This window comes from Astatotilapia calliptera, chromosome 18 (genome assembly GCF_964374335.1).
Source record: "Astatotilapia calliptera chromosome 18, fAstCal68.1, whole genome shotgun sequence".
Lineage (NCBI taxonomy): Eukaryota > Metazoa > Chordata > Actinopteri > Cichliformes > Cichlidae > Astatotilapia > Astatotilapia calliptera.
In genome coordinates, this window is record NC_137439.1 from 21,000,670 (window position 1) to 21,014,060 (window position 13,391).

A 13,391-nucleotide genomic window follows, 5' to 3' on the forward strand; every position below is an offset into this window, starting at 1 on the left:
ATATTTAAAGGTGTTTATATCCACCTTCAGGATAATTGAAGCATAAACACTCTTGATTACAAATGTTTTCCAACTGTTATGAGTAGTTATAAAATTAACTGTGTTTGTTTTACATAAATGTATTTGATAGCTTAAAACAATAAATAGGATACCTGAAGTTATAAATTCACTGGCTTAGAGTTTGGATAGATGTTATATTGGTTTATTTAGAGTTATACATTATTAAAATAGTACACTATCTGTTCTTTATTGCTTTACTGGACACATTTTAAAATGTATTTACTAAATTAAATCTGACAGCAGAAGGAGATTGTTGTTGAATGCCAGCCTATTTGGGATCTTTAGAGAGTGCATTCTGAAATATGCTTCCCTCAAGATTTGCATTACCTCATTGTACATAAAGACCTATGTCCTTCCCTCCATCAGACATCCCCATGGGGATCTGAGAAACCAACATCTGAGTCACCAACCCACTTTCCTTTCTTTCTTTTTTTTAATTTCTTGTTCTATTTTCTCTCCGTCTCTTTGTGTCACTCTTTCTTTCTGCCCCTTTCCTCTCCATTCCTTCGCTCTTCTTTCTTCATCTGTTTGGGCAGACATCCAGGGCAGATCGTTGCTCTCAGGATTTCATTAAAACGATGTTGATGGAGCACTCTCTCCAGCCTAAGTAAATGTGCTCAAGTCCATTTCAGTGTGCATTGTTTGGAAATGGATTAGCGAAGTTGGAGGAGTAAAGGCAAGGAAAAGAGGGAATGGGGGAGAAATGAAAACACGGAGAGGGAGCTCTACATATTTGTCTTCCACACGAAGGAGAACGTTTATTTAGAATCTCTAAATAGCTTCTGTGAAGTGAAATAAGATGAGTGAAAAAGGCAAAACACTGGGCTTTTTTTTTTTTCTTTTCTAAATTCCGGTAAGCTTATCTGTGATTTTGCTGCATATTAGTGGTGACTGTTGATTGTGCTGTGACAGGTATATGTGTTCTAGATTTTACTCCATTCTGCATCACCATGTCAGTGACAGTCTACATGAAGCTATCTGGCATGTTGGTGGTTCGTATCCTGAGCTGCTGCAAAGACATGACAGGTGTTTCATATCCTACTATCTACACACACACCCACACACTGATATTGCTGAGCCAGGGGACCATAACAGACACCAATAAGTACACACATTACCTGACCACCAAATGTTTATCCTTTATCTTTAAGACCTAGCTGTCATGAGAACATGCTTGTCTCGCTATGACAGCCACGGCGCATCTCCTTTACAGATGCACTTCAAACACATCACTAGCTTGTCAAAGCTGGTCACAACCTGTCACAGGCAGCCACAACCAGGTGGAAACCAGTCACATTACTTTAATCTTACTCTGGTGACATACTGTATGGCAAAGTCTGTTCGAGGTATGCTGAAGGGAATCATGTGTGCAAAAATGGCTTGCTGCGTGAGCTACAATCGTTAAAATAGCCAAAAGGAGGGGAGGAAAAAAAACAAGAAAGGAAGCAAAAATTCTGATGTGATCAAATTTAGTAAACAGAAGAAAAAAACAATACGAGGGCGGGTGTGAAAATCAAAACAACAACAAAAACCAAAAGCAGCTTACTTATTTATTACAAGCTAGACTCAAACCTCCCAGGAATTCAGGCACTGAATGTCACCCAGTTTGTTTGTTTTTTTTATTGTTGTTGTTGCGTTTTTTTATTATTACCGAGGGAGCATCACTTGGTATCGTCAAGGCCTAGACATTGTGCAGGTGCAAATCTTGCTGTGCATTTTGGCTCATCTACACATAGATTCTCAGTTAACTGTCCAAGATAATTGGAGTGTGTGAATTCTGCTTAAGGGGCAATATTTCACTTCAAGGCAAACAGAAAACAGCTTGTTCCTTTTTCAGTAGCCCACACAGTATTACAAACACCCAACCCCCCACGCACCCCAATGCTTCAAGGCTACGCAAAAGCATTTGTACTTTTGTGTTGACATTAGGTCTATTTTAATTCCCAACATCACTTCTGCTACCCCTCTAACTCGTCTCCCTCGGTATTAATGCTTTTTCTACTGAAAAAAACAAATAAAAAAATAAATACACCAGTGCTTTTTATTATGTTTTTGCCTTCCTCCCTGTATGCATGGACTCCACAGCAATTCATGTTATTAAAGCTGGATTTTGGCAGTTATCATTGGCCCACAGCAGTAATTACTAAGGGTTTGCATAGCTGCCTCTGACTCACCCGCCTTGGAAATGTTATTACTAATGTCTGTCTCATTGGAGGCGCACAGGAAGCTTCTTGTGAAGCCTGTGTCTTTGCTCAGGCCATTCCAACGACACTGAGCTCATATCCCAACAGGGTCCTGGGGCATGAGACCAGATGTACAAAGCGAGGAAGGGAGTAAGCAAGTAATGACAAAGCGAGGACGTAATAGAAAGCTTTTTTTTTTTTGTGCTTGGAGCAGCTGTTTTATTTTTGTGTTATTCTGCATTTATTGCTCATCTCATATATGTTCGTCCAGACAAAATAATTGATGTGAAGCACTGGCCCCGACAGTGTGACAGATGAAAAAGGAGAAAATGAGTCATTTTATATTTTTGCAGGGGGCAATGCTTTGCCTGTATCAGTGTAGTTCGATTGCCCTAAGAGAAAAGAAAGAGCAAGAGAAAGTGCCCTTGGGTCTCAGTTTAGATGAAACGATTCAGATATGAACTAGTCTTGAGATATGAGAAAAGCACTGAAGTCAGTGGGGTTATATAGCTGTTATTCATCTATTGATCTCTTCCTCTCTTCCTTTCTTGCTTGTTCTCTCATTTTGTGCGTGTCACACACTCCCGCAACCACACACTGCAGCATTGTCTACTTTCTTCAGTGCTTTTTCTTCACCGGCTGATGCTCTCAGTCAGAGCGTTGTCTCTGCATCTAGCACCACTCAAGGTCAGATATTAAACCTCTTTTCGGGGTCAGCAACGTCTCCAAGGTCAAAGAGGTGCTCGCTAATGAGGTCAGCCTCTCCACCTCTTGCAGCGCCATGTGACAGTGTTCTGTAATCCAAAATTAAACACAGACATTTATGCATGAATAAGCCTGTTTAGCATTAGTATTGTTCAACATTTCATGTGAGCCAGCATTATGAAAACACCCCAAATCACCATTTTTTTCGGTGTCTTATTCATTTCCCTTTTTTTTTTTCTGCCTCCACCCGCCTCTCCCTGTGGTTCTTCTCTTCTCCTGTCGTTCCTAGAAAGTCAGCAGGGAACAGGGTGGTCTGTGTAGGTTTCTCCTGGGTTTGTTTCCAACAGCAGCTTATCTGCAAATGCTCAGGTTCAGCTAATTGGCATTATTAAACTGGTGGCAAGCTCAACTCAGCTATAAGGGAAGGTCCAGTGGGAGGTGTGTGTGTGTGTGTGTGTGTGTGTGTGTGTGTGTGTGTGTGTGTGTGTGTGTGTGTGTGTGTGTGTGTGTGTGTGTGTGTGTGTGTGTGTGTGTGTGTGTGGCACAATCCTCTCTGTGCCTGTGCATATGTTATCCCACTGCGCCTGTATGTGTGAATGTGTGCACGTGTGTGTGATGGGAAACAAGCAGCTGTCAATTTCAATCAACAGGATGCATGGTTTGCCTGGGGGCTCACGTAGCCCAATTACAGGCAGAGGTGTTCGGTGTATGCACAGAAAACCGGTCCTATCTTCTTTTATTAAAACTGGAGTATGAGAAAGGATATACTAAATGCAAAGTTGGTTGATGAGTGTTGGATGCTGCTAATACTGAGGCAGAATCCTCCCTGGTTTTTTTGGCTGCACTTGCTGGATGAGAGAATAAAGAGTTAAAGCGATGGACTAGAACAGCTGAGAGTACTGATGTGGGTTTCAGGAAAGGGGCTGACTTCAACATACTAAAGCTGAAAAGAATATTGTTTTGTAAGAGAGCAATCTCAGCCATAGACAGTATACAGGATGGATGTAGCTACTGTGACATCACTGTTTTTATGCCTCAAGATGAGCACTTTTTGCGTCACTGTCTTGACATGTTTAAACTGGATCTGATGGCGAGTGGCAGATCAGATTGTGAAACCACACGTTCGCTGGCTACTGACCTGTCAATCACAAGTCTGTAGCCAATGAGCATTTACTGGATAATCCTCTTTTCTCAGCTTCGAATTGACCAAAATTTACTAAATAGACTTAATGTTTTATATAGTATGACCTGAAATATGCCTACATAGTGCTTTTCTACTCTGACTGAGCGCTCAAAATGCTTTTCATTGTAAGCCTCATTCATCCAAGAGCTTTTTTTCTATATCCAAGCACCTTATCTAATATTTGCGCACACACATGGTTGCATCCATCAGGGGATACTCAGGGTTCAGAATCAAAGGAACCTTTGATGTGCAGACTGCCGGGGATCGAACCACTGATCTTCTGATTCAGACAACTTCCTGAACCACACCCACCACAGACAAGTCAAATCACATCAGAAAGCCATTTTCTCATAGACTTTTAGAGGAACAGAAGTCTATTTGCAACAACGCGTATTACCCCTGTTGGCCTTTTAAAAGAATGGAGGTTTAAAGCTACGCCCATTTTTTTGTAATATGTGTAATCTAAACTTAGAAATTCAACTCTTTTTTTTATTATTCTTTTAGGGTGGGAAGATCCCAGTGAGGTGGACAGCACCAGAGGCCATCGCTTACCGAAAATTTACCTCGGCCAGTGACGTGTGGAGTTACGGCATCGTCATGTGGGAGGTGATGTCATTTGGAGAGAGGCCTTACTGGGACATGTCCAACCAGGATGTAAGTGGTTAAAACTACACAAATACTTTCTTAAATATTATGATTGCATTTTGAAAAAGCATGTCTGGGCAGGATATTACACTGTAAATGGAGTTCAAGTCAGTTGGGACGAGCAGGTGTAGTACAACACAAAGTCAGTTAAGTACTAATTAAACATAAAATCAGCACTAAAGATTTTAAGTGCTCATTTCATGAGATGTTCCCAAAAACTCAACATCTAAGTTAAGTTTTATCATGTCTCCGAGTTCCGATAGAACAAAGAATAAACCTGAATCTGAATAAACAGCCTCATTAAATTGAACAGCCATTTCCGTACAGATGCAGTTATAGATACACAATCAAGGGTAACTCATAAGGGAGGAAGCTGTAATAAATCACACATTTTTATCAGCCTGCATCACAAAGCATCATTACTGAAGATGCCCTTGACTCTGACTTTGAAAGCAGACTTATTATGGGCACAGCCTCACACTATCCCCTTTCCTTCCTGGCCAGCTTTTGAGAGCAATGAATGATTGCTGAGAGCTCTGCTTTGTTCCCCATGTCCGCTTGGATAACGTCCACGCTCACAGGCACCAACACAAACACACGCAACCATTGGATATAGTCCCATACTATGAGGTCTCTCTCCCTTAGCTCCCTTAGTGCGACAACTAGCCAACCATCAGGCCTCTATGGACCTCGCTCCACAAGGACCGTCCAAACCAGCAGATGTTGCCTCAGTGGGCCAGCAGCAAACACTGCCTGGTGGGACTAGCACCACTCAGCATGTCCGGCTGCTCAGTCCACACTCTCTTACACACTTAAAACACACTCTCACAAAAATTTTCGCACGCACGCACACACTTTCTTTCTCTATCCTGCATCCTCTCACTTATCCACACAAACACCATAACCTCTGTTTCTCCTCTTCTCTTGAAATCCCTTTTGCTTAATATTGCATCAAAGCCCCTCTCTATACCCCCTCCTAACTCATATCCCCTCACTTGTGCGTTCTCTTCTCTAATGCACCATTTGTCAAGAATCTGCTGAGGTGCACTCAACTCCAGGGTGGAGCTGGCGATATACAGAGCAGCACCTAACTTTTAATGACTATCTTTTACACACGATCTTTCATCAGACTTTCATCTTGCAAGTAAGCAAAAAAAAAAGAAAAAAAGATTAAATCTACAGACAGTGTGGATAATGTGGATATTTGTGAGCACCGGTTCCATCAATTTGCAGCAATCTTGGTAATCATTAGTCTTTGCAGCGTCTGCTTTTGTAGCTACTGAATCAACATTGCATATTTCCTTTAAATATATCTAAAGTGATCTCATTGTCTATATGTTATTTAACATAAAACCTTTTATAACTAACAAAGAAAACAAAACAAGGTGAAGATACTCCACTTCTGTCAAGTTCTGATCAAACTTATATAATAGAAGTCTTTTACTCTAACTGCCCTTAAATTCTTTGTCATAACGTCTTTTTAATGAGTCCTGATAGCTTGTGAAGCTTTTAAAAGTCATGTGTCAAGTGGCTATACTTCACAGTGTTAATTATATGCAATCTGCCCATCCCCTCCAGGGGCTCCTTTCTAGTGACACTGCCCCTGCTCTCTGTCCTCTCTCTTTCCTCAATCTGTCCTATAGGAGTGATATGTGATTGGATAGAGTCAAGAGGAAGGGCACATCATCCTGAATGCAAACTGTCACTTTATTGACCAGAGGGAGTGTCCATATGGGGAGGGTTGCAGTTGTGTTCTTGTTGCATTGTGATGAGGCAGGATTGAGTTTCAGCCATAAAATAAGTCAAATTATTAAAAAAATGTAACCAGCTTGTAGAAAACACTCTTACTGACAGTAAGTGTTTGAGAGACATACTGCAAGTGCGGTATATGGTGTGGAATTAGCAGCTATCTTCATTTGTAAGAGACAACATCTTGCTTTCTCTCTCATAGGTAATTAATGCTATTGAGCAGGACTACCGTTTGCCACCACCCATGGACTGCCCCAGCGCCTTGCACCAGCTGATGCTGGACTGTTGGCAAAAAGACCGCAACGTGCGACCCCGCTTCACAGACATCGTCAGTACTCTGGATAAGATGATCCGTAACCCCGCCAGCCTCAAAGCTGTAGCCAATATTCCTGCAGTGTGAGTAAAAAAAAATCTGTACACGTAAGAAACAAATTGATCCAAAAACTGACATTAAGTACACACTGACGCTTCTCCTTATGCATGTAGTCTTTAACACACTGTTTGTTTCGAATGAGCCCAGCATGCATATGTGCACCGTTTTATCTTCTCATGAATTAAGCATGAATTTATTGCTATTGATTGCGTCAAACTGCACTTTTCCTCCTTCTTATCCAACCTAAACACTGGTTTCAGGAACTCTCACTTTTTTACCCCGTGAAGATGGAGCAAAACACGTTTTCAAAAAGATAAAAAATGGAATGAAACACCTCATTTACATATATTTTCAGAACACATTCAGAGCACGTATTTTTTTTTCCTTACTTTTTTGTGAAATACTGGACTTGTTTTGTACAATCTCTGGCACCCGTCCTCACAGTTTCTCTCAGCGTCAGCCAGATTGGATGTGGTCTGTCTGTCCGTGAACTGTGAGTTTCAGGTTCCTGCACTACTTTTTTTCCAGGCTTCCACATATTTTAAAGCCAAGCAATTGCGACCAGTTACCGATTACCTGCAGAAAATCTTTCTTGTGTGGCATTCAAAGAAGGAGTGGCAGATGTGCCTCATGATACTGAATCCCTTTACACTTTATATTTGAGATACATTCCAATATTCACTAATAAATTCTCTCTCCCTAGTTTCCTTGCACCCTATGGCACACACCCATGAAAACACCAGTATCAGCTTTACTCTCCTTCTCTTTAAGTCTGTGCTTAATATTGCATCAAAGCCCAACTATATCTCATCTTCCTCCCCGCCTTGCTCTTGGTGTTCTCCTCTGCACCAGGCCCTCTCAGCCACTGCTGGACAGATCCATACCCGACGTCAACACCTTCAGCTCAGTCGAGGACTGGCTCGCTGCCATCAAGATGAGCCAGTACAGAGACAACTTCCTCAACTCAGGCTTTACCTCCCTGCAGCTGGTGGTACAAATGACCTCAGAGTGAGTTCAACTGCTTGTGTGCAAATGACGGGTTTTCAGACCCATATAGCTTTTGATGGGCACACTTTTATAAAATGACTCAGTGTCAAGTGCATGTATTTTTAGCATAAATGCACCCAGTGACTCAAGTGATTGCATCAAAGTTAAAGCCTCGGTGGGAATTAAAAATACAACACATTGTAAGACGAAATAACGCACTCACCGTGGTAAGAAAATGTACATCTTTGCAAGCTATGTATTACAACTCTTATCTGTACTAATAATTAAACATTTTGTGTTGACAGTGTTCTAAAAAAAAAAGACATGAATGTGTATCCTCTATATACACATTTTAAAGATGCATATTTTCACTTCTGCTGCCGCTGCTGTGTCTGTGAAGTGCTTCAAAGCGCTGGTCATGACAGCATTTCTCAAAGCACTTGTGGTACCAACAGACACAAATATTGCACTTCATCCATTTTAATTAACAATGCTGCTTGGCCTACAAAATTATGTTGAAAATGTAAATTCATTCCAACATTTTTTATTAAAAATATATGCTCGGGGCCTGGTAGCATTTCTGCAATGTCTTTGCAATTCAAAGCAACACGCACTACTGCGTCTTCTCACAGAGATGGAATTAATTTAGTAAATTTGTGGGTTTTGTTCATTGCTACTAGCTTTCCATTCTGAAATTGTGCGTTCATTTGTAGCGACGTTAAGTCCGTGTGAGCTCGTTGAGTTGTGATGGGGGATTTCTTGCAGGTGTTTGCACTTCATATTCAGATCATCTATTCTAACTCCAAATTATTGGAGATCCTGTGTTTTTCTACAAAAAAAAGGGAAAGAAACAAAAATACCCTGCTTTTCACTTTCTGTCTCCATGTTTCTTTCTCTGTAGAGACTTGCTGAGAATAGGAGTGACCCTGGCAGGCCACCAGAAGAAAATCCTTACTAATATCCAGTCCATGAGGGTGCAGATGAGCCAGTCATCTACGCCGATGGCATGACTACCGGAGGCGCTGTGCCATGGAACAGGCAGCATTCGAAGGACCAACAAAAATAGCAGCCCTCGAATGACCCCCGATCCATCGGAACGCGCCAGAGTCGAAACTATTGTCTTAATCTAATCCACTATCATGACAACAGGAGACCAGGGTCTACACTACCACATGGTTAACAGCTGTCACACTTCATGCAATCCACGACAGGAGTTCAGGGTCCAGACTTGATACTGTTTATCCATTCATCACAAAAGGGAAATCAATGTCCGTTGTTGTGGTTATGAACTACCATTCATGCCATTTTGAACCAAAATAACCAACAATCAGACATCAACACAAAGAACTTCTCAGAGTTTCAAACTGTGGTAAAGTGAGTGATACTGTACTTCTGCTTCATGTGGACTAGAAGGTGTTAAAACTTTAAACTGAAACGTGAGGCATTTAGAAACATGTGACGTGTGATTTTACCCATCCTGTCTTCAGTCTGTGCAATGAAGATGCCTTGACCTGGCGGGAAATAAGTTCCAGAAGAAGAAGAAAAAAAGAAGAAAAACAAAACAAAACACCTACCAGTGGAAATAATTAGAGGGAGAAGCATACAGGGATGTACAGCAGAGCACCATTTTCAACTTTCACATCATGTTGTACTTGTTTAAAAAATGTTTTAAAAAGTGTATTGTAAATGGACAGGTAACAAAAAAACAAAAACAAAAAAAGATCAGAGCTTAGTTATATTTTTATCCTTTACCATGTGTTTGTTTGTCTGTTTTATCATTATAGCAAGATGCAGTCCACTTGTATTTTATCTTTAACACTACCTGTGGAGTCTTGGGTGGAGGGCCTTGCTAAAGGACTTCTTAACCCAAGCCACCCACTTTCAGAGAATATAAATATGTTTATCTCTTGCTAAATATGATTATATCTTTCATAATAAACCTTCATATTGAAGGTGATATAAATGCATATGTATGTACAGAACTCTATGCTTGCATTTTGGCAAAGACATGTTGACTGAATTCTGACTGAGACACATGCAATGTTTAGATTCCAGTTTCCTTTGGATAACTGAACAATGGGCACTGGATTGTATGTCTCGTTGCTCCAGGGATTTAAGGACAATTTGGGCTGACTGGAGAAAATGTAAAAAGAATGGCTGAAGAATTGGTATTGTAGAATTGTATGAAAATTGCTGTAGGAGTTAAAATAACTGACAAACTATCCATTAACTGGGGGTAATGTTAAATGTGGGTGTACACATGCTGTCTCTTGCTGGTGAGCACTTAGTTGTACAGATATGTTTTATGTTTCATCTTCTTTCTTGACCTGTTGTTTGTCTCGGGAGCGGTCAGCACCATCCACAGGGGGAATGATCCTCCGTTTCCTGCCCCGGAACTGGCCCAAATTCACGGTGAGTGCCAGCTGATCGCGCAGGAAGAACACAACTTGGAGTCGAGTTGCTCTATATGTGGCACATTTTATTTCGGGAAAATCTAGTTAATGTTTCTCGTGGGCGCTGCAAATGTCTAGGCCGTGGTGAGATTTTCTGCGAGTTTGAAACGCATAGGAGAGCGGGCACTGGAAATCACTGCGAATCAGCATCATTTCTCTACACGGTGAAAAATGAACATCTGGGCTGAAGTTTGCCAACAGACACCCGATGCCATTTCGAGGAACGCACAGACTTAAACAGCCCACATGGGCACACTGCTCACAGCGTAGCACAGCCTCCAATCGACTGCTGTAGCTAAGCTGCTGAGTTCATCTGTGCACTCATGCTATATGCAGTTGCCAAATGGCTAGGCAAGTTAAAGGAAATTGCCACGGTACTTGTGGGAATATTTCTCTAACTCTTGGCTGCATGAATTGTCACTTAGAAATGTACTAATCTTGTAAGGTCTCTACATTATTCCCAAAAGTCATTATTTTGGGATATATTTAAGGGATTGTTCCGAGTTGTGCACAAGGATGATTCTCTTTCTTAGCATGGCAATGATGATGCTTGTGATTTTGCTGTTAGTCTTATTTTTCCTTTTGCTGGTCATTTGCTTCAGGGCTAGGCTTTTGGAAACGAATTGCAATATTGTTGTTCAAATAAAACCTTTAAAAATGGTGATCATTAAAAATGAGAGTCAACAATCTTTCAGTACAGGCTTGGTAGAACAGCCCTGTAGCTCGCAATTATGGACTATTTTGGTATCAATTCTTTGCAGTAGCTGTGACCCTGCTGAAATCCCTTTTGGCTCTATTTGAACAGACATGAGTGACGACGGTCCTAACCACCTTGCATCCAAAATTAGAAATTGATGGCAGGCCCATTAGCAGATTATTAAGTGTACTTAGCCCTCTCAAGTCATCCTCCTCCTCCTCCTCTGTCTGTCCTGCCCTCTCTCCCCGACTACTCCCGCTGGCTGGCAGATCTCCAGCTCGTTTATCCTGGGTGTAACCAAGCTGTCCTGGGCTGTGTCTGGAGCTGAGTTGGGCCAGAGCTGGCCTGAGAAATGGTTGGCTCCATGCTCTAGTGGGCCCAGGCAGGGGTGAAAACACCTGCTAAGGCCCCCTGTCTGACGGGCATCTGATCAGCCACGGGGAGGGAGATTGATGGGAGCATAAAAAACAAATACACTCACAAACACATGCACGCACACACACAAACACTGAGGAACCCTCAGCTAGTTTATTCTCACGTCTGGTTTCCAGGCTGATGCTTAATGAGAAGAAAGTGGGCTGAAACCCGACAGAGTGTGTGCATATGCGATAGAAAGAGGAGGATGATTCAGTTAATAGGAGGGCGGGGTTGCATGGCAGACATGGCATGAACAAAGGATGGTTTTGATGAAAGTAAGAAAGTTAGTTCATTGAAGTGAATCAAACTCTTTTATCTCACAGTGTGGTTTATGTGGCAACATCTCTTTCATTATATAAATGTTAATTTGCTTTAGTTTGGTAATGGAAAATACTGTAATCAAGCAATTGGTTTGGCTCACGGGCAAAATCAATTGCTTTTTCTATTCAATTCTCCGAGTCATTGATTTACCAAGTATTCCTAAATATAATCACAAGCTCCTCAAGATTGGCATAAATCCCTTTCACTGAAGCCAGTGAATCAATTTGAATGCATTAGTCCTCTATTCAGCTCAGTCTCATGTATTTGCTTTTCAACCCAAGAGCCTGTGAATGAGATGATAGAACGTATTCATTATACAAAAGTGTAATTCTTTTTTTTTTTTTCTCCATTTGCTCTGTTTGTCTTTCTAAATATCTGACTGTAATGACACTCCAGTGTGATGAATGGAGAGGCGGTTCGCCATCTTCCTCTGAAAGCTGTTTCATATGGGAGCCATTCATCACACACTGATAGAAAACACAAGAACTTGCTTGTTAAACGTTCCATGTGCTGCAACTGTCTGAAAAGTGACCAACGATGCTTTTAGCAGCAAAAATCATGCCTGTCATTTATGGATCAGAACGGCGTGAGGCCGAAAATGATTTGGCGTGACTCCTTGCAAAACGAAACTCGTTAAACTTCTCCGTTCTCCTTTTTCTCCTCTGTTTCAGACTGGGAACTCAAAGATTTACACACTTATAAAAACGGCATACACCCGGCACTTCACAATTATATTCTCATGGATGCGCACAGTGAACACCAAGAAGAATCGCAGCGGGCCAGTGAGAACAGGTGAAGCCAAAAGCTTTGAGTATGCCAGTCACAACCTCTCTCTGTGTGATGAGCAGTGGATGGGGGGAGCTGACTGTGAGTGTGCACATGTCACAGTTTATTTGTTTGTGTGTTCAAGAGAGAATGGATGTATGCATATCAGGCACATTTGTGTGTACAGACATTGTGTGCACAGGTACATTGGTTTCCTTTTTCTTTCTTTTTTTTAGTTTGTGTATAGCAGCCACTTGTAAATTGTGACAAGTATGTGTCAAGAGTTTGTAAGCTGTAACTTTCTGAGAACTATTGTACTAAAATGCACTCAATAAACGCCTTGGAAAACAAGTCAATCACATCAGAGTCTGTGACTCACTGGACGATAATTCTGCTTTCATTAATAGTGAGTCAAGAAAGGAGAGAGGAAGGTTATTATCCAGTATCCCTATCCTTGTCAGCACTGTGCTTGAGTGTGGTGTGACGTCTAATGCTTGGCTTCATAATGGCTAAGGAAATAAACAGCTTTTGTCACCACAGTCTGGCTGGCAGCACATGTTAAAAGCCATCAGCCACTAATAAACGAGCAGTCACTCGCATTACATGCAAACACAAAAAATGTCTCTCCAAAAAAAATAAAAATAAAAAAGTGACATTATTATGACAAACTAGTGGAAATTATCCTCCCATCTGAAATCTTATATAGTATTTGTTTCTCAGCCACATGAATAAAAACCCCACCAGCAGTTTCACTACTCTCATAATTCCTAGTTGCCACAGAGACACTTCTAGGGCACTTCACACGCCGGAAAGCATGCTACACAGTAATGATATGGTTAATGAGGTGAGTCAA

The 13,391-nt window shown here is 41.3% G+C and overlaps 1 protein-coding gene across 2 annotated transcripts in view; it reads left to right on the forward strand.

Annotated features, from left to right (window-relative positions):
- The window catches only part of LOC113010977 (ephrin type-B receptor 1-B), a 436,216-nt gene extending 423,322 nt beyond the window's left edge, over nucleotides 1-12,894 (forward strand). For both annotated transcript variants that reach the window (XM_080292596.1, XM_080292597.1), the window contains exons 33-37: nucleotides 4,636-4,785; nucleotides 6,728-6,921; nucleotides 7,751-7,906; nucleotides 8,787-10,297; nucleotides 12,445-12,894. In XM_080292596.1, the coding sequence (XP_080148722.1) occupies nucleotides 4,636-4,785; nucleotides 6,728-6,921; nucleotides 7,751-7,906; nucleotides 8,787-8,895 (609 nt within the window). In that variant the 3' untranslated portion in view covers nucleotides 8,896-10,297; nucleotides 12,445-12,894. The remainder of the gene's footprint in view (nucleotides 1-4,635; nucleotides 4,786-6,727; nucleotides 6,922-7,750; nucleotides 7,907-8,786; nucleotides 10,298-12,444) is intronic.
- The last annotated feature ends 497 nt before the right edge of the window (nucleotides 12,895-13,391 follow it).